General features: G+C 38.0%; 1 protein-coding gene across 1 annotated transcript; it reads right to left on the bottom strand.

Annotated features, from left to right (window-relative positions):
- Window positions 1-21,108: 21,108 nt before the first annotated feature.
- Window positions 21,109-21,477, bottom strand: LOC127788062 (uncharacterized mitochondrial protein AtMg00820-like). Its single transcript, XM_052316181.1, has one exon. It carries the CDS (start codon window positions 21,475-21,477, stop codon window positions 21,109-21,111), a length of 369 nt encoding a protein of 122 aa, XP_052172141.1.
- Window positions 21,478-22,487: the final 1,010 nt, after the last annotated feature.

Consider the following 22,487-nt stretch of genomic DNA (forward strand, 5'->3'; position numbering starts at 1 on the left):
AATCCTCGCCCAATTTATATTGAAAACATTTTGTGATTCCTAACAACTATAATAAAACAAGTTTTCTTATTTCATTGTCATCATCACAAGTGTAAACTTGAAACACGAGTTGCCAAGACCCATTAAATACCTTGCATAGGCGAAAAAGTTTAGTCACTACCCTTGTTCATCAAAGGACTTGAAAATGACTTTGATGTATACTTACATTCTCTTTAGTAGATGAGTTGAAAGAATTATGAGATTATAAGGTAAATACTTATGATGCTTCAAGGAGGGAGGAATTTCATATGCATGTTACAATTTTGTGAACTATCAAAAGAGAAGAAAAACACAGAAGAAGTATAATACCTCATTGATCGTTCATTCATTATAGATCTCGACTTTAATAGTAAAGGTGATCCATTGTCTAATTACATAATTACCACTATCAACTAATTACAAAAATGCCACAAAACTAACAACAGAAACATTCTAATATACAAAGTGTTACACAACAAAATACACAAAAACAAATATATTTTGTTACTCCCCCTTAAGATGGACAGTGGATATCAACAACAACCATATTGGACAACAAAAAACACAATTTGGGAGCCAGTAAAGGTTTGGTAAACACATAAGCAAGCTGGTGTTGTGTACGAATAGGAAGGAGCTTCAGAAACCTATCTGCGATCTTATCGCAAACAAAATAATAGTTTATTTGAATATGTTTCGTACGCTCATGAAAAATGGGATTAGTAGCAATATGAATCGCCGCTTGATTGTCACAAAATAAGGAGCGAATGAAGTAGAAACAACCTGGAAATTAGAGAGGAATTGGGTGAGCCAAACAACCTCACTAGTAGTATAAGCAAGTGCTCGATCTTCTACTTCAGCAAATGAGCATGATATAGTATTTTGTCATTTAGCTTTCCATGAAACCAAAGAGTTACCAAGAACGACACAAAAACCAGTGGTGGACTTCCTCAAATCCATACAATACCCCCAATCGGCATCAGAATACGCCTAGAGCTGAAGGAAAGATAAAGTGGAGAAAAATAAACCATGACCTGGAGAATTTTTAAGATATTAATGAAGGCGATGGGCTACATCGAGATGAGGTGGCCTAGGATAACAAACAAACTGACTCAACTTATGGACAACAAAAGAAATATCTGACCTGGTCACCTATATACTGATGGATCCTCAAGTAAATCCCCATCAACTGAGCTCAATTTCAAATCAGGAATCATAGGCACAGAGGCTGGCTTGCAAGCCAAAAAACCAGAATCCTCAAGTAATTGCAAAGTATACTGTCATTGCGAAAAGAATATCCTCTTAGCAGATTAAGCAATCTCCAAACAAAGTGTTAGTTCTATATAATGGCTATATATCCCAAGAGGGGGGTGAATTGGGATTTGGGTAGATTTTTGATAAATTGAAAAGCTTTAGCTTGCAGGATACAAGATTTCGAAACGTGAAGGAGTATGTTTCGAAACTAACCTCTCTGCTAAGTATGTTTCGAAAAATAGGTAAGTATGTTTTGAAATCTAACTTACTGGAAGGTATGTTTCGAAACACAGGTAAGTATGTTTCGAAACCTTGCTCTCTGGTTTGTTTATTTCGTAACTTCTTTAGCTTTTGAAAATTGATTCTTTTGAATGCAAAAGCAACAATAGTAAGTAAGAGAAATAATCAAGACACTTGCACACGAGATTTATAGTGGTTTGGCACCCGCCTACTCCACTAGCTTCAAGCTTTCCCACTTGAAGGATTTTCAACCACAATCACTTTCACTAGTGATCAACACACTAAGGGTTTTACCATGGTTCACCCTAAAACCTTACACGGTGAGTTTTTATGGCTTAATTCAAACCTTCACCACAATGAGTTTTTTCGGGATAAACTCAAACCTTACAACTTGTGAGTTTTAGCTCAACTCAAACTTTTCCACAAAGAGTTTTAGGCCAAACTCAAACCTTACAACTTTAAGCAAGATAAATAAAGTTCATCTCTTACAGCCTAGTGGATTTACTTAATGAAACTGGCTTACCAAAACACGGCTGTACAAACCTTCTTGGTTTGAGAGTAGGAGAGCTTAAATGAAAGAGAAATTAGCTAGCTTCTCCTTTTTCACATCTCACAGCACACTTGATGATGGATACAAAAGATTTTCGTTGGATGCTTGTCAACTAATTTCTTTCACAAGTGCTTGTGAGTGTAACTTGTGTCTCTTGAGAGTTTATATGAATAAGTGCTTGTTCCCTCTTGTTCTTGTGAGTTGCGGATATCTTTTCATCTTTAAAGACCTGCTATATAAATCAAGAAACAAGGATATGGCTGAAAATGGCAGTTAGAGACAAGATCAGAAAAGTAGGTTTCGAAACATGCATATTCACTACAAGAATTTGGGAGATTTACCCACACATAATATTAATATGTGTGGGTAATTAGACAAACTCGTTAAATTACCCATATTTATTATGTGTGGGTAAATTGATATACCCACACTTATTTTGGTGGAAAAAATTCCCTCCACTTTCAGAGGTTGGTGGGATAATTCTTAAAAAAAAAATTCTGATGTGGCAAGATCAAATAAATTAAAAGGGAAAATGATGGCCCACTACTGTCCTTTCTAGGACACTTCTAAAGCAACTTCCAAGCATTAAACAACCAAACTTGATCAAAATCTACTTCATCTTGGACGCTATGACCATGGACAAATTAGAATCAATTTTGTCAAAATAAAAGGATACATATATTTTTTATTTTATTTTATTTTTAAACATTGAGGTTCCTTGTCAGTTGAAACATTTTTAAATATAGTTACCTAATGATTTATCCATTACTTAGCTCTTTCATATTTTCATAATTTGTAATTAGTATTAATCAAACAATTAATCCCATCATAGTTCTTGGCTAGGCTAATATTTCACATTGTAATTGTTGTGTACTAGGTTCATAGAAGCAGTATAGGTTTAACTAACATTCCTTAGTGTTAACGGTCGTATATTTATTTACTTAATATGTTTCAATGTGTTACTTTTGTGTAGAGTGTGAAAAGATATAGAGTATGGATCATGAATGGGTAAAGAACTTGAATAGGGTATCTCCTCAATATGTGGCAGGGATAGAAGAATTTATAACTGTCGCAAAACAGAGTTTGAATTCTACGAGGTTAACTCTATGCCCATGCTTTAACTGTGCTAATAGGAGGTTGCAAAGCATAGATGTCATTAGAGCTCATTTGATTAAAAAGGGAATTGATGACTCGTATACACAATGGGTGTACCATGGTGAGAAAGAACCTGAGGAGGAAGAAGGTGTGGGTAACGAGGAATTCTTCAATGAGCAATTCGATGGATTGGAAGACGGATTGCATGATGCGGTTGGTGTTGACCTTTTTAACATTGGGCCTACGAGTGACTTTGTTGGAAATGTACGACCAGCTGTTGAAGAGGTTCGTTATGAGAAGCTATATGAAGCTTTAAATAATTCTATATATAATGGATGTGAAAACTTTTCTGCTTTGACATTTGTTGTGAAGCTGATGAACATAAAAGTGATGAATAAGTGGAGTGATAATTCATTTGAGATGCTGTTAAAGCTAATCCATGAGGTGCTCCTAAAGGGTAATAATTGTCCAGAGAACTATTATGACACTAGAAGATTGCTTTGTGATGTCGGTTTGGGTTATGAGCATATTGATGTTTGTCTATATGATTGTGCTCTCTTCTATGGTGAACATAATAATGCTACAATGTGTCCTGTTTGTAAATATAATCGCTGTGTTCTTAACAAGATTCCGCATAAGAGGTTGTGATACCTCCCTATCACGCCTCGTTTGAAGCGGTTATATAGCTCACGACATATAGCTAGAGACATGCGTTGGCATAAAAAAGTTTGTGCGGAGGAGCTTGGAGTGTTGCGTCATCCTGTTGATGGGAAGGCTTGGAAGCACTTTAATGAGTTATACCCTGACTTTGCTGTCGATTCAAGGAATGTATGATTGGGGTTAGCTTCAGATGGGTTCAATCCATTTAGCAATATGTCGACAACATATAGTATATGGCCAGTCATTTTGATGCCTTATAACATGCCACCTTGGCGTTTAATGCATAATAGCAACTACCTCTAAACGTTGTTGATTCCGAGACCAAAGTCACCCAGGAAGGACTTTGATGTGTTTTTAAGGCCACTTGTGGATGAGCTTAAAGTTTTATGGTGTAACGGGGTTCAAGCATACAATGAATACTCCCGATCAAGTTTCACTCTTCGTGCAGCAATTATGTGGACAAGTAGCGACTTTCCTGCTTATGCTTATTTGTCTAGGTGGATCACTATGGGTAAATTGGCATGTCCAATATGCCTCGAGGATACTCGTTCTAGACGAATTCGGGGTAAACAATGTTATACAGGGCACAGATGCTTCTTAAGTAAAACACACCCGTGGCGAAAGAGTATGGAGTATGACGGAAAATCAGAAAGAAGGGGACTACCTCGTCAATTTACCGGTGATGATATTTTGTTGCAGTTAGAGGAGGTACCTATATGCCCCCCAGGTAAAGCACCTAATAATGATGATAGAAAACATAAACGTGGTGTTGATGAGTTAAATTGGTCAAAAAAGAGTATACTGTTTGAACTACCATATTGGTCAAAGCTATTGATGCGCCATAATCTTGATGTCATGCATATTAAAAAAAAATGTTTGTGATAATATTGTTGGAACCTTGTTAATGATCCCATGAAGTCAAAGGATACTGTGAAGGCACATTTAGACCTGGAAGATCTTAACATTCATAAAGAATTATGGTTGAAGGAGCGGAATGGAAAATTTGAGAAACCTCATGCAAATTACACGTTGAGTAAATCAGATTGTGAGGGGTTTTGTGACTTTATCAAGTTAGTCCGCTTACTGGATGGGTATGCTTCAAACATCAGTCGATGTGTGACAGACTTTCATACACTTGGAGGGATGAAAACACATGATTGTCATGTATTGCTCCAAAAAATACTATCAGTGGCCATTCTCCCATACTTAGACAAGAAAATACATGCCGCGTTGATTGAGTTTTGTCAATTCTTTCAAAAATTAAGTGCGAAGACTCTATATGTCAACGAACTTGAAAATATTAAGACAGGGATTATTATCATACTGTGTAAACTTGAAAAGATATTTCCTTTGGCATTCTTTACAATCATGGTTCACTTATGTGTGCATTTACCTGAACAAGCATTGTCGGGTGGACCAGTCAGTCCAAAATGAATGTTTAGCATTGAACGTCGCATAAGTACATACAAGGGATACGTTCATAACTTTACACGTCCTGATAGTTCCATTATAGAAGCATAAGTTGTTGATAAGGCTGTGATATTTCTATCTCAATATTTGCATAATATTGAGACGAGATTTACACGTATAGAACGTAATTGGAATGTACCTATTACACAACATAAGATGGAGTTATTCAACAATAATGTTCATACGATGGGGGCCTCTAAATTTGGTAAGCTAGCACTACAAAAAAATTGATTTTTAGTGGCGATTTTTTTGCGGCGGTTTCTAAAACCGCCGCAAAAAATGAAATTTTGTAGCGGTTTACAAACTGCCACAAAATACTATTTTAACGGCGGTCTTTTTAAGATTTTGCGACGGTTTTGAAAAACCATCGTAAAATTCATTAAAACATTCAATTTTGCAGCGGTTTTCAAAAAATCGCCGCTAAATTTAGAAAATAATTAAATAATTAAAAAATTAAATTACATTTAGCGGCGGTTTTAGAGAAACCGCCGCTAAATTAAAAATAATTAAATAATTTAAAATTTAAAATTAAATTAATATTTGCGGAGGTTTTCGAAACCGTCGCAAAATTTATTAAAAAATTTAATTTAGTAAATTCAAAAATAATTAAATAATTTAAAATTAAAATTAAATTAATATTTGCGGCGGTTTTGAAAACCGCCACAAAATTCATCAAAAAATTTAATTTAACATCGGTTTTTCAAAATCGCCGCTAAATTAAAAAATAATTAAATAATTTTAAATTAAAATTAAATTAATATTTGCGGCGGTTTTTCAAAATCGCCACAAAATTCATTAAAAAATTTAATTTAGCGGCGGTTTTTGAAAAATCGCCGCTAAATTCAAAAATAATTAAATAATTTAAAATTAAAATTAAATTGAATTAAATTAACAAAAAGAAATATAAAATCTTAAAAGAAATTTAAAATTTAATTTAAATTAATTAAAAAATCTTTATATATATAAACGTAGGACACTTTTGAAAAAAGAAATTTCCCCCAAAACTTGCATTAATGATTTGCAATTAATACTTATTGTATTAATAATTTATATTTTGTAATTTGCATTAATAATTTAAAATTTTCAATTGCTTAAAAATAATAGGTAGTAATAAAATTTTTTCCCAAAACTTGCATTAATAATTTGCATTTAATACTTATTGCATTAATAATTTATATTTTGTAATTTGCATCTTTATATATATATAAAAGTAGGATAGTCTAAAAAAAAAAAATTTCTTCCAAAACTTACATTAATGATTTACAATTAATACTTATTGCATTAATAATTTAAAATTTTCCCCTAAAACTTGCATTAATGATTTGCGTTTAGTACTTATTGTATTAATAATTTACATTTTGTAATTTGCATCTTTATATATATAAAAGTAAGATAGTCTTGAAAAAAGAAATTTCCCTCCAAAACTTATATTAATGATTTACAATTAATACTTATTGCATTAATAATTTGCATGAATAATTTAAAATTTTCAATTGCTTTGAAATAATAAGTAGTAATAAAATTTCCCCCCAAATTAATGATTTGCGTTTAGTACTCATTGCATTAATAATTTACATTTTATAATTTGCATCTTTATATATATAAAAGTAAGATAGTCTTGAAAAAAGAAATTTCCCTCCAAAACTTGCATTAATAATTTACAATTAATACTGATTGCATTAATAATTTGTATTTTATAATTTTTATTAATAATTTAAATCTTTCAATTGCTTTGAAATAATAAGTAGTAATAAAATTTTCCCCCAAAACTTGTATTAATGATTTGCGTTTAATACTTATTGCATTAATAATTTAAATCTTTCAATTGTTTTGAAATAATATGTACTAATTATTATAAAATTAATAATAAATTTTAAATATACGAGTTTTTCAATGCTAATTGTTTTGTATTAAATTTGCATGAGTTTTATGAGAAATATTAATAGACAACTTAAACTATTAATTAAGTCATAGAAAATTATCTATTTATTGAAAATATTATTTTTATATCTTTATTCTATGTATATTTATATAATATTAAAATATGATAGTCAAATAAAGTATTTTGTCAAGTGTCAATCAATGGTGAATTTTTTTCCTAAAAAATTTGTATTAAATCAAAGGTAGTAATTAATTAATTATTAATTACTTTAATAATTATATTATAGTATTTAAAATGTGATGTCTTAACAAATTCATAAAAAATTATTTAAGATTGTCAAATACTAGGGTTTTTCAATACTAATTAATATTTAAGGTATCACATTTTTAAGACTATGGAAGAAATCAAAATTCTTTTTTTAAAAATTTTGTTATTATTGAAAAAACTTATTCTTACTCGTATTTAAGAGTTTTAATTTATAATTATAATTATAATATAATAAATAAAAAATAACGAACGTCTTTAAGTGAAAATATTATAGATTTTATAATATTTATTTATAAATAAATATAATATAATAAAAAAAAATTATAAGTATATTGAATTAAAAGTGTTCTCCATTAGCATATTGAATAATGAATAATTAAGTAAACTTAAATTTTTTCAACATGATTAAAGATTAAAAAAATCATAATTATCAATTTTGTTAAAATTATTTATAATAATAAATTTATTTTTTATTTTTAAATTAAACTCTCCCATATATCACACGGGTTCACCACTAGTTAACTAAAAATTTAATTTAAAAAAATAAAAATAAAAATAAATTTAACAAAATTTTAATAATTTTAAAAAATATATTTTTTTATTTTTAATAAATTAATTTAGTTAATTTAATTCAATTAATTTATTTTTAATTTATTCCTTTACTTTTTTAAAAAATAATTAATTAATTAATTTTTTTCTTCCTATATTAAAAAATATAAAATATAATTCTGGAAAGTAGTGGTATATAATTTATATATGCAGTTATATAACAAGGGAGGTTGGCAGATTAGGTGGTTACAAGCATGCATGTGCATATGGGAGGTTGTGGGTTCAAAACTGGGGAAGGGGAGGCTGAAAATTTAATTTCCAACCTCGCCACATGGCGCACGGATATGCGGCCACGTGGCTGGGCGGGCACAGGTGGGTTGGCACGGACAGGTGGGAGAAATTAAAATTTTTAATTTTATTTTAATTTTAGCGGCAGTTTTAGAAACCGCCGCTAAAATTAAAAATTTTATATTTTTTTTAATTTTAGCTGCGGTTTCTAAAACCGCCGCTAAAATTAAAAATTTTAATTTTTTTTTAATTTTAGCGGCGGGTTAAAAACTGTCGCTATATATTTTAAAAAAAGCCGCTAAATCACTAATTTTGCGGCGGTTTTAAAACTGTCGCAAAAAATATAATTTGCGGCGGTTATTCCAGCGGTTGGTCAAAACCACTGCTAAATGCTCCACGACTGCTGATTTAGCGACGATTTTGAAAATCGCCGCTAAATCACTTAGCGGCGATTTCGACAGTTAAAAACCGCCGCTAAATGCCAGTTTTTTTGTAGTGTAGGCGTTTATGGCCATGTGGTGCAATGGTAGTTAGCATAAAGTGAGTTGGGCACATATAAAATATTTTTAAAATGTGATTAATGGTTCATTTTAAAATAAGTACTGACCCATTGTTTCATTGTAGTTAGCATAAAGAAGTATTGTGTTTGAGAAATGTGCGGGAAGAAGATCTCGAAGTCGTACATAAACATAAATTTCCTTCTTGGTTCAAGAACAAGGTTAAAATCTTCTGTATATATATATATATATATTTATTTACTTTTTGTAATTCGTTTTAAACTAATATTAGTTGTCTACAGATGGCTAATTTTAGAGTCAATGGCGATCCTAAAGCAACTGATGATTGATACTCATTGTCACAATATGCGGATGATCATTACACAATTTGGCATAGATGCATTGTCAATGGCGTTAGATTTCGTTGCAAAGAACATGACGACAAGTTCAAAACACAATGTAGTGGAGTTTGTACAGATGGTGATTATGACAGTAGCGATATCACATATTATGGTGTTCTACTTGAAATTTTAGAATTGGATTTCATCTATCAACGTACGGTATTCATGTTTCGTTGCAAGTGGTACACTACTGATCTGAAAGGAAAAAGAATAGTGGTTAATAATTGTTGTTGCCAAAATACAACAATTAAAATTTGTGATGTGGGGTCCACTCGAGCTCGGTGTCGGGTGAAGTTAGGTTGCCCTAAGAGATGTTGCTTCAAGGGAGGTTGCCGTTAAGACGCTCGCTGTAAGGATTTGCCGCTAGTTCTCGTCACTAGCTTTCGCCACTAGCTCTCGTCACCAGCTTCGCCACAAGGTTCGCCACAAGGCTTCGCCACAAACTTCGCCACAAGCTTTGCCGCTAGCTTCGCCACAAGCTTCGCCGCTAGCTTCGCCACAAGCTTTGCCGCTAGCTTCTCCACGAGGTTCGCCACAAGCTTCGCCACGAGCTTTGCCACAAGGTCTTGCCGCTAGCTTTGCCACTAGCTTCGCCACAAGGTCTTGCCACTAGCTTTGCCACAAGGTCTTGCCACTAGCTTCGCCACAAGGTCTTGCCACTAGCTTTGCCACAAGGTCTTGCCGCTAGCTTTGCCACTAGCTTCGCCGCTAGCTTCGCCACAAGCTTTGCCGCTAGCTTCGCCGCTAGCTTCGCCACAAGCTTTGCCGCTAGCTTCGCCACAAGGTTCGCCACTAGCTTCGGCCCTGTTAATGCTAAGAAAATAGGTTAGAAGGCTCGCGGGAATCTTCCCCGCGAAGGCCCTCCGATGCCAAAGTCAGTCCCGAATCCCGATGAATATTCACGAAAAAATAGTCAAAGTATATTCAAAGTGATAAGATTTACCGAAGTTGGAGGTCCCCATTAATGTCTTGTAGTTGGGTATTTATAGGGCACGATTCTCAAGGGTGGCTGGTGTCGACACGTGGCGGTTGCTGAATGGGTCAGAGCCAAGCCAAAAAGGTGGGGGAGGTTGCTTCGACGTGGCCTCGGGGCAGCGGGGCCTCGCGACAGTGTGCCTTGTGGCTAGCACTGCCGCAAGGCAGCTGCCCTTCTTACGGCGCGCGGTCGAGAGGCTGCTGTGCCTGGCGGTGCACAGCCGCGAGGCACCTCGCGGCAAACAGCCACGAGGCTGGGCCTCGCGGCGCACGGCCTCACGGCAAACAACCGCAAGGCTGCGCGAGCCGCGAGGCAACCGCGCCCCGCGGCCGTTGATCCTTGCAGCTGCGAGGCAGCCACAAGGCTGCCAGCTGGCGGCAACAATTGCCGCTAGCTTTCTTTAATTTTCTTTTTCTTTTTTGATTTTCTTTTATCATTTTTTTCATGGCACTACAATTGCCCCCTACTCTTTTGTTTTGTCTTTAGACAAAATTGAAGAGTAAAAAATATTAGCCAAGGAGTCGGGTCTAGCACCTTGACTCAACCAAGTGTTTCGGAATGCCTAAGAAGATCTTACCTCAACCTGGGACTTGAAGTACCAAACTATCTCTAGGCAACGATGCCCTTGATAGATAGACTTCACTATGGAGTTCTTGCTGGGTGTCCGAGCTTGCCGAGAGGTCTAGACGCCGGATCAACTAAGGAGTTAGGTCTTTCTCGGGAGCATAGCACCGAACTCAATCGATGGATCCCGACGAGCCCACGGGCACAGTCTCCGGAGCATCCGATGATACCATGATGGGTCATAGTGCTCTGGCTATTGTGTTCTCCATGTCCGTCTTTCAGGGTTAGCCCATTTCAGGGAATCCGAGTTTGGCCAGTTGTTCGGCACGAGATTCCGGCCAGACATCCAAGTTTGCCGGGAGACCTAGGCACCAGATCTACCAAGGAGTTGGGTCTAGCCAAAAAGGCATAGCACCTAACTCAAGCGAGGGATCTGGGTGAGTTTGCGGGCATAGGCATCGGATGTTCTGGTGATCCCGGGCCAACTCGTGGTCATAGGCACCAGATTCCACCTGGATGGCTCAACTCTGATAAGCGGGGTCATGACAAAGTTGTTTTCTTTTCATGCCTTCCTTGGGCCAGTCTACCTTAAGGGATTTGGGTTTGACCAGTGGCCAGGCGCGGGATTCCTACTAGGTATCCGAGTTTGTCGGGAGACCTAGGCGCCAGATCAACCAAGGAGTCGGGTCTAGCCAAAAAGGCATAGCATCAAACTCAAACGAGGGATCCAGGTGAGTCTGCGGGCATAGGCATCGGATCCTCTAGTGATCCCGGGCCAGCTCGTGGTCATCGGCACCAGATTGCCACTAGGCGACTTGACCTTCGGGATCGGTCTTATGCTGGAGCTATCAGGTGATCACTTCACTTCTTTTTCGCCTTCCTAGGGCCAATCTACCTCAGGGAGTCTGGGTTTGGCCAGCGGTCCAGCACAGGATTCCTATCAGACATCCGAGTTTGCCGGGAGACCTAGGCGCCAGATCTACCAAGGAGTCGGGTGTAACCAAAAAGGTATAGCACCGAACTCAAACGAGGGATCTGGGTGAGTCTGCAGGCATAGGCGTCGGATGTTCTGGTAATCCCGGGCCATCCCGTGGTCATCGGCACCAGATTGCAGCTAGGCAACTTGACCTATTGGAAGCGAGCTGTGCTTGAGCCGCCATACCTACAAGACACATACAAATAATCTGGGCTCCTATAGATTTTACGTGGTTTGGCTTATAGTTTTGCCTACTCCACGGGAATACATGGGATATATTCTTTAATTTATCGGGGGATGTCATTACAATGGAAAATTCAAAGATAATTCCGGCCTCTAACCGGGTCGAGGAACGTTTCTGACGATAGGCTTGACTCTATGTCTCGTGCTTCGTCCTTTCCCCTAGGGCTAAAGCCGGGAAGTACCTCTCGAGGTGCACGGTGCTCCGAGCTTTTCCTATCGCCTTGCTTTGTGGTGTCGGTAGTGTGTACCTGTTGGTGTCTACCATCTTCTGGATTTTGTAAGGTCCTTCGCACTTCGGGCTGGGTTTCCCTTCCTCTTCTATTACCCTCCCCTGCGTCCAAAATTTCTATTTGGGTGACAAACTGTTCTGCTCGGTCGAACAACTCAGTCACTGAATTTGGCTCGGAGAAGGATAAGGATCTTCTAAGCTGGGCGTAGGTAGTTCCGTTTAGCAGGGCTGACGCTGCCAATCCGATTGGGAGATCCCTTACTTCATGTGTCGCAACTATAAACCGCTTGATATATTGCTTTAGGGATTCATCCGACTTCTGCTGTAAACTCATTAGATATATTGCACTCTTCTTCTTTGGGAGATAGACGAAGAATGCATCTAGAAATTCTTTCTTCAATTGTTCGAATGATCGTATATGTCCTGCCGGTAATTCAGTGAACCACTGCTGAGCTTGTCCTACCAGGGAGAGTGGGAAAGCCCTGCACCTAGTGACCTCATTCCATCCATGTAACATGGCCACTGCGACAAAATGTTGTAAGTGTTTTTCGGGGTCCTCCCTTCCTAAGTATACTGAGAGTTGTGGTAGCTCAAACCCTGGTTGCACCGGTCACCTCTGGAGTTCCTCAGATAGAGGGAATCCTTTCGAGGGAGTTACCTTTGGTATCATCATTACCTGCTTCTGTTCTAGCACCTCTTCTATGAGGCGTTTAATGCCAGATACGCTAAGTGTTCCCTGCTTCTTTTCATTTTGGCAAATAGATGGGTCTCGAGGCACTCCCGAGTAGGAGTTTTCTACTGTCTCTCTATACTTGGAAGTTTTTCTCGCCCTCCTGCAATTTTTCCTTCTCGAGTCTGTTACTTCTGGAACTTGACTATTCAACCCTGGTGTTCTGATTCTTGTCCCCTGCCGAGGGGTTCTTGAAGGGTTGTCCTGGAATCTCCGATGTTCTACCCTTGTATCGATTTGTCCCATGTGGGGAATATGAATGTCCGACCTTAGTTCACGTAACAAAGCAATGACCTCCTGTAGTCTTCTCATATTCTCCTTATTGTTCACCCTGAGCTCATTATTTTGCTGCTTCAGCTCCTCAAAGTTCTTCCTCAATAGTTCATAATCTGAGAGTAAGACTGTGGGTGGAGTTATTCTTAAAGTTCCCTTGAGGTTTCTATTTGGAATTGAAGACTGTCCAAATGAGTGTTGTTCCTAGTTAGCGGGCGCTGTATGTGGGACTTGTTCCCCTCGCCCTGTCGTGTATCCATCTACGTGTGCTTCTTCTTACTCCGAATGCTCCATGGCCCCCAGTCCGGCGGTATGGTTGCATTCAAGCACAAGAAAGTTCCCAGAACACACTTCATTGTTAGGGTGATCTACTGAAAATTCTGGTACTGTAGAGTTCGCCTGGTGGGAGCCTTTCGTGGCTCCTGTCTTGGTATGAGCGCTCCTTTGGGTGGGGTCAGGTGGGCTCGCCCGACTGGCTGATCTTGCCCCTTTCGGTATTTTGTGTTGAAATTGGCTTTTTGTTGCAGTTTCTCACAGACGGCGCCAAATTGTTGTTGCCAAAATACAACAATTAAAATTTATGATGTGGGGTCCACTCGAGCTCGGTGTCGGGTGAAGTTAGGTTGCCGTAAGAGATGTTGCTTCAAGGGAGGTTGCCGTTAGGATGCTCGCCGCAAGGATTTGCCGCTAGTTCTCGTCACTAGCTTTCGCCACTAGCTCTCGTCACCAGCTTCGCCACAAGCTTTGCCGCTAGCTTCGCCACGAGGCTTCACCACAAGCTTCGCCACTAGCTTCGACCCTGTTAATGCTGAGAAAATAGGTTAGAAGGCTTGCGAGAATCTTCCCCACGAAGGCCCTCCGATGCCAAAGTCAGTCCCAAATCCCGATGAATATTCACGAAAAAATATTCAAAGTATATTCAAAGTGATAAGATTTACCGAAGTTGGAGGTCCCCATTAATGTCCTGTAATTGGGTATTTATAGGGCACGATTCTCAAGAGTGGCTGGTGTCGACACGTGGCGGTTGCTAAATGGGTCAGAGCCAAGCCAAAAAGATGGGGGAGGTTGCTTCGACGCGGCCTCGGGGCAGTGGGGCCTCGCGGCAGTGTGCCTCGCGGCCAGCACTGCCTCAAGGCAGCTGCCCTCCTTGCGGCGTGAGGCCGCGAGGCTGCTGTGCCTCGCGGCGCGCAGCCGGCCTTGAGGCAAACAGCCGTGAGGCTGCGCGAGTCGCGAGGCAGCCGCGCCTCGCGGCCGTTGATCCTTGAGGCTGCAAGGCAGCCGCAAGGCTGCTAGCTGGCGGCAACAATTGCCGCCAGCTTTCTTTAATTTTCCTTTTCTTTTTTGATTTTCTTTTATCCTTTTTTTCATGGCCCTACAATAATAATTTGACATCACTTGACATTACATCTAATTGGTATGTTGAAGATCCATTTATTTTGGTCACACAAGCTCAACAAGTTTTTTATCTAAATGATCGGAGTTGGGGAAAGAATTGGATGGTTGTACAAAAGGTAAATCATCGGAACATATATGATATAATTGAGCATGACGATGATGAAGAGAGGGTGAACGATGATATCTTTCAAGAGGAAGAATCTAGTGAGTTACTGCCTTTTCAGCCAACGGAAGAAGTAGTCGACATGTCTTTATTGGTTCGACAAAATGAAGAACCAATAACTCTGCCTAATGAGTTGGTGGTTAAACTACGTAGGGAACAAGCATTTATTAATGATCGAGAACAGAACTTGGAAGATATTGAGGACTATGATGACGACGGTAGATTTTTATAACCGATGAAGTAACTTTAGAATTTAAGACTAATGACGACTCTGATGACCCAAATCTTGATGACGATGACGATGATAATGAATGATGCGTGAATTTTTATTACAGTTCTTGCATGGCTACTGGTGGGCGAAGGGGTAGGGGTGCACGAAGAGGAGGACGAGTTGGCGGACAAACAAAGCCTATTGTTGCCCCCATTACATCAGATTTGGTTTGTTGCATTTAGATTTACTATTGATTTCATTATTTTTCCAACAGTTGCCTTTAATACTTACATGCATATTCATTTTTATATAGGAGGACAGACAGAGCCTATTGTTGCCCCCACTACATTACATTCTGGTTTGCTGCATTTAGATTTAAAGCTAATTTCATTATTTTTCCACCATTTATCTTTGGTGCTTACATACATATTCATTTTTATACAGGAGGACAGACAGAGCCTATTGTTGCCCCCACTACATCTCCGTCAGTGGAGCCTATTACAATCCCATCTCCATCAGTTATCGCACATTCTGGTTTGCTAACTATCACAATCTGATTTGCTGCATTTTGATGTATTGTTAATTCTATTATGAGTTTATTTTCTTATAATGTTAGTTTCATTTAATAAATTTTCAAGTATAACAAAGTCAGTTTCTACTTTTAAGAAATTAATATTTGAGTTATGATTAAACTAAAGTATAACAAAGTTAGAATTTGATCAATTTTTGTGTCTAACATCTTTAGCAGCAGATGTGGATGTGCACACCTCATCTTGATCAACAGCTGCAGATGTAGATATGGATGCATGTAACGACCCGCCCCCACTTACGGGCGCCACCGGTAAAAAATCGACTGGATTACTCACCCTACTAACCACAACTGAAGGGTTAGACTATGTTTCAATAGGAAACGCGCTAGGTGGGACTAAGTTTCATCCTTCCCTTCGCTTCACTCGAGGCATCAGTCCTAAACACGGACAAGAATAAAGTAGACCGAGACCCGAAACCCAAGTGATCTTCACCTTTCTTCAGCTCACCTCATAGCAAGCCAATGGTGATCCAGGCACCAAGCTAGCACATCAAACATTCACTGAGTACTGGGGATTTACGGGAACATACCTTTTTGATCCTTACTCGATCTGAAACTTGGCTTCACCAACTACGCCACATACAACAAGCAATCTCACAATCATCTATCACACTATGATGATTACAACAATTAGATGCGCCTAACGCTCGACAACACATATATTCACTCACAAGGGTATATATACATACCACCACATGGATACACACAAGAGATAATAAAATACACAACTCGGGCAACACCTCTAGTTTCCATAACAGCCTCCCAGCACCACCCATTCTTGCATCTGGACTTGCATCATCTACAATATGAGGTAAAACCTCATGAGTCATAAAGACTCAGTAAGGATGCAATGCATAAGTAAATGAGACATGAGAGAGCATGTAATGCAAAATGCAATGCAAATGGGTAGTCTTGCGCCCAAATCTCACTCTCGGGCCTCGAGCACGCTCCTCAAGCCCCAAAATAATTTCTATAATTTTCTCCAATTTTCTGGGATTTTCTAGCTATTTTTCCCTTATTTGTCTCATTTTCCATATTTTTTTTTCTATTTTTTTTTTATTTTCCTTTTTCTTCTTTATTTTCTCTCTTCTCCCTCTTCTTTTCCTCCTCTGCGCGTCTTCTTCTTCTTCCCCGCGACTCCCGCGAGCACACCAGCGCAGCCACCTCCGAACGCCGCTGTCGCCTGGCTCTGCCGACCACTGCCTCGGCCAGCCCCGCCTTCGCTAGCACTCCCCAACCGCCATAGCCACTGTTGGCTTCCTCTGCAAGCACGTTGCCTGCACGTTGTTGATTCCATAGATGACCCTCTTGCTGCTCCAACCATCGCCGGCCTCCTCTGTTGCTGTTGGTCACCGCGGCCACCACAGGCCGCCTCCACGCGAGCCACCATTGCCATCGGCCACTCCCCGAGCTCCTACACCACGGCCATGGCTGCAGCCTTTAGTCGCTACCGCCATCTCTCTCTCGATCTCTCTCTCTCGCGAGCTCTCCATCACTCTCCTTTTCTCTATCTCTCACTCTCAGCCTTCCTTCCTCTCGGCCAAAATGCCTTTTCACTTAGAGATTTTTAATAATATTAGTTAGGCCCTCCTAGCCTTAAACAATTACATCAAGTTACACAAAATCTTGATTTCCCAAAATTAATAATCAGTTTTTACTCGAAAATGCCGACTTCATCCCTGCGCCTGCGTGGGACCTCTATTCGACCTGAAAGCGCTTTAGGCTTGCCTTACTCAGAAAATCGAACCACTCCTAGGGTCCCCTCAGCTTCCCGGAGGTCCCCTACAACCATTCGATACTGGCACCCCCTCGAGCTTATACAGAATTTATTCCAAAAATTATTCCCATTCGGACTGCTTCTAACGTCATAAATCTCGCATTGAGGCACTCATCAATCTCTTGCCCTCTTCCTTGGACATCTAAGTCCCGGGGCACTCCCTGCCATCGATTCAGCAAATTTTATAATTAAATTCTCAAGATTGACCCTTGGGCTTCCCGGACCACCCGAGGTCCTGACAACATAATCCAAATTTATTTATGTTTAATAGCATGTAATACCGGGTATTACAATGCACCTAAAGGTTCAAATGTACACAGGAGTACTTATGGACAGCATGCTCAGTAGGTGAAGAAACATGCTAAGGGAAGATTGACTATGGAGTTCAATTTTACTCTTTTGCAAGCTATTTGTGACAATGCAGAGATGTTTAATAATGAAATTGGATACATTGTACGTAAGAATTGTAGTTTTCAATATAAGGAGTGGAGATGTGTACCTTCGACAGTTAGGGCACCACTTCGTCACAAACTTCTTGTAAGTAAATCGCCATTTTATTACTTTTACTTTGTATATTTATATGTTTTCTTATTGCTAACATTATATGAGTTCTTTTATTTTTTAGACTGTTTTTGATATCAACATTGAGGATAAGAATGTCCAAAAGGTCATCGATAAACAAATGCAACGAGCTTGGAGAGGCCACAAATATAAGCTACATGCTTACTTCAAAGAAATTAGAGGAGAGAAAGATCTAATTAAGGCCAAGAGTAAGCGCCATGAGGAAGTGAGCCAAGAGGATTGGGATTACCTTTGTAATCTTTGGACAAATCCTGTTTTTATGGTAATGCTTATAATTTTTTTTCAGGATTCATTTTTCTTATTAATGAAAATATATATTTATTAGTGAATTGTTAATTTTTAAAGGAACGAGCACAAAAGAATGCCGACTCTCATGCAAAACGAAAGTGGGAATCTAGAAACGGTTCGAGGAGTACAGCGCGTCATCACATTATTCGTGGAGCTAACTTGGATGGCCTGACAGGACATATTGAGACTTGGCATCTTTGACATTGGCATTCTGAACACAGTTGGTCGTCTCCAGAGTTAGAGGCTAAATATGTAAGTATATTATTTTTACTCTAGACTAGGGGAGGAAAAAGTTCAAATCAGGGAAGATTAGTTTGCATAGTTTTATTTTTATTAATTGAAGAGCTTATGTTGGGTATCTTGTGAAGAGTATTGGGTTCAATCAAGGATAAGTGTTTTGTAGGAGTAAAGAAATTTATCAAAAAGAAAAAGGAATGGAGGAATGCACTGGAAATGTCTTTTTTATGATGTAGTTAATGCATTGGGAATTTTATTTATTTATTTTTTTTTGAATCAGATTGATCTTAAAACTTGCATTTTCGTTTCTTTTCTAGTTTTTCTTTGTATTTTTGCCATGTTTTTTGAAAGGTGGGGGATGTTGATGTGTGAAAGGATTGATTAGTTTTTCTTTGTAACTCTGAATGAATTTGAATAATATAAAATTTCATAATATTGTGGAGATCTAGTTGTTGCTAGTTGTTAGTTAAGTAGAAAACATTTGTTAGATTTGCCATCATATTTCTTTGTTAGTGGCATGAATAGCATTGAGTGGGTATGCTTGTGAAAAATCATGGCCAATTTTGATGATTCAACTGCTTTATATTGGCATAATTGAGACTATATTTTTAATTTAAAAATAATTGATTAAGAATATGTTGTATTTTTTTACAGGAACAAATGATGTAGTTGAGGCGAGATAATCCTCCAAATAAAATGACTGATAAGGATATCTTAGAAAAGGTTCTTGGACGACAATTTGTTCGCTTGTTTGGTTGGGAGAGATCTCCTAGTACTTCCAGGACAACATGCACTAGTGAGGAGTCTAGTCGTCCAACTTACAAACAATTGGTTGATGATTTGAACCAGTACAAGTCTCTTTTTCAAGAGCTCCAGGGAGACGTGAACATGTTGCGGCAAGTATTGAATGAAAAGAATATTATGCCTCCTCCGTCTACTGCACATGTACCATTGGATCATAGTTCAAGACGATCTCGCCTCAATCCATCCCGGCTCGACCCATCCAGCTCTAGCCCTTCCCTCCATTATACTGAAGAGGATTTTGGCGACGAGATTTAATAATTTGTTTTATGCTTTTTTTTCAAGAATGTTTGAACTTTTTAGGTGACTTTATGATTTTATGCTTATTTTGTGACTTTATGGCTTTTTATGTGCATATATGTTTGATCTAAATTGTAATAGATGACTTTTTATTTTGTGACTTTTTATGTGCAACAATTGAAATTTTAAATATAATATTTTAGCTTTGTCCACACATTATATTTTTTTTAGCCACACATATTCAAAATCTTTTTAAATTATTACCCGCACATAATATTTTTTTTACCTACACATAACGTTTTTACCCACACATAAAACAATTATTTTTAATATTATTACCCACACATAATCTTAACTTTACTTACACATAAACAAATACATGTGTCATGCCACATCATCCAATTAAAGCCACATCAGCCATGTTATCAGCCACATCATCAACCATGTCATCAGCCATGTCACAATTACAACTTCTTAATATAAAAATACCTACACATATATGTGTGGGTAATATATTAAGATTTACCCACACATGAATATATGTGTGGGTAAAAGTTATTTTCTAACCCCCCTTTAGCCACACATCTTGACATTTGCATTGTGTGTGAAGAAAAATTATAATTGACACATAATGTGATTTTTACCCACATTTACGTGTGTGGGTAAATCCCTCAATTTCTTATAGTGATTGTGCTTCAAAACATCACAGAAATAGACCAAGGTTTCAAAACATCACAACTTCCAGCTAGACAAAGCACTTAGAGACACACACAAGTGGGAGACAACATCCTTAAGGAATCTTATGGCCATTAAGATATAAAATAGGTCTCCACTCAACTATTTAACAAATGAGTTTGCAGGGCATGGAGAAGTCATTTAAAAATGATTCTAAAGGCTTTTTGGATTAAATAAACATTCAGCTCCCATGATTCTTGGTTTTGAAAACATTCTACTGACAGAGAGTCAGAAGTTTCGAAACATAGATAAGAGGTTTCGAAATATACTACAAAAACTTCTTTCAAAACATATGCAACTCAAAAACGTTTGAATGCTCTGCAGACAAAGACATGAGTTTCAAAACATGATAGGGTAGGTTTCGAAACATGATAGGGTAAGTTTGGAAACATACTTCTTAAATTCAAGATAGGTTTCGAAATATGATATGCAGATTTAGCAAACATTTAAACTTAGACCAAGAGAATTTCGAAACATCTAGAGAAGCATTTGGATTCTTTCAAACATTTAAGCATTCGCACCTAGAACTTTTTATGCATTGTTTCGAAATATGAAAGCTTATTTCGAAATGTGATTTTCATAAAGATAGATTTTGCATCAAGCACATTTTCTCATATACCAAAAAATATGATATAACACCAAGGAAATATCATAAGCGGCCAAGATCTTTTAGTTTGAACTGAGTATTAAGAAACCCCTTAAGAGAATTAATAGCATCAATGTTAGGACCCGTGATGATTATGTCATCGACATATACAAGAAGTGCCACAAAAGAAGAATCACTCCCTTTAGTAAAAAGAGAATAATCCGATTGAGATTGGAGAAAGCCATGCTGAATAAGAACATGAGAAAACTTAGAAAACCACTACCTTGAGGCCTATTTTAAACCGTAGATGGACATATGAAGCTTACAAACTAGCCTCCCCCCCTGTCAAGGAACATAATTTTGGGGCTTATAACCAAGAAGAAGATCCATGTAGACTTCCTTAAACAAGTCACCATTAAGAAAAGCATTGTTGACATCAAGTTGGATAAGGGACCAAGAATTAATGGCAACAAGAGCAAGTAACACTTTCACTATGACTAACTTAGCAACTGGGGAAAAAGTATCCAAAAAGTCCAACCCTTTTTGCTGAGTATACCCTTTATCTACCAAGCGGGCTTTGTACCGTTCTATAAAGCCATCCAAATTATATTTAACCTTGTATACCCATTTGCACCCAATAGAATGTTTATCAGGAGGTAAGGGGATAATATACCAAGTCTTAGTTTGCTGCATAGCCTCTAATTCTGCAGCCATAACATCTTTCCAATGAGAGTGTTGGACAACCTGATGGTAAAATTAAGATTCAAAAGTGGAGGACACTATTAAAATGAAATGGTTGTATGAAAAAGAAAGCTGATCATAGGAAACAGATTTTTGTAAAAGATATAGAGGCTAGTCTATAGAGAATGATTGGTGATGCAACAAATTGTAATGGAAATCCCTAAGATATGAAGGTGGTTTGATGGCCTTGGTTGACTGGCGAACAAAAATTGAAGGCACAACAGGGAGGGAAGGAGGAATATTACCCGCAGGTGAAATTGAAGATGAAGGTGCATTAGGCTTAACATTAGTAGGAAATGATCAATCAGGTGCTGGTTTAGGTAGAACCAAATCAGGGAATAGTTCTACCAGATCATCAGAAGTAGTGATTGTATGAAAGGGAAACAAGTCCTCGTGAAGGACATCACAAGAAACAAAAAAGACTTGTTAACAATGTCATATAACTTATATCCTTTCATGCCGTCGGGAGGGGGGGTATAGCCAAGAAAAACACAAGATGTGGCTCTAGGTTGAAATTTAGTGTGATGAGAGGACAAGGTTGGGGCAAAATACAGGCTACCAAACACTCGTAGGGAACCATAATCAACATCAGTATGGTAAAGCACTTAATATGGAGATTGATGATGTAAAATAGGTGTTGGGATCCTATTAATTTGGTAAGCAGCAGTAAGAACACACTTCCCAAAATTTAATGGGTACTCAAGATTGAAAGAACAAGGCTCTAGCCACATTGAGAAGGTGTTGATGTTTACGTTCAACTACAAAGTTTTATTCAGTTCTTTTAACACATGAGAACTGATGAACAACCCTTTCAGAAGCAAAATATTTCGTGAATAAGAACTCAGGGACATTGTCAGACCTAAAGCTCTTAATCCTTATGTTAAACTAAGTTTTAATGAGGGAAAAGAACTTGGGTATAATACTTCTGGCATCTGATTTATGTCTCATGAGAAAAATCCAAGTATACCTTGTGCAATCATCAA

Source organism: Diospyros lotus, chromosome 13 (assembly GCF_014633365.1).
Source record: "Diospyros lotus cultivar Yz01 chromosome 13, ASM1463336v1, whole genome shotgun sequence".
NCBI classification, from domain to species: domain Eukaryota; kingdom Viridiplantae; phylum Streptophyta; class Magnoliopsida; order Ericales; family Ebenaceae; genus Diospyros; species Diospyros lotus.

Excerpts from the sequence above, each read along its gene's own strand:
- LOC127788062 (XM_052316181.1), bottom strand. The coding sequence starts at position 21,477 with ATGGCTGCAGAATTAGAGGCTATGCAGCAAACTAAGACTTGGTATATT.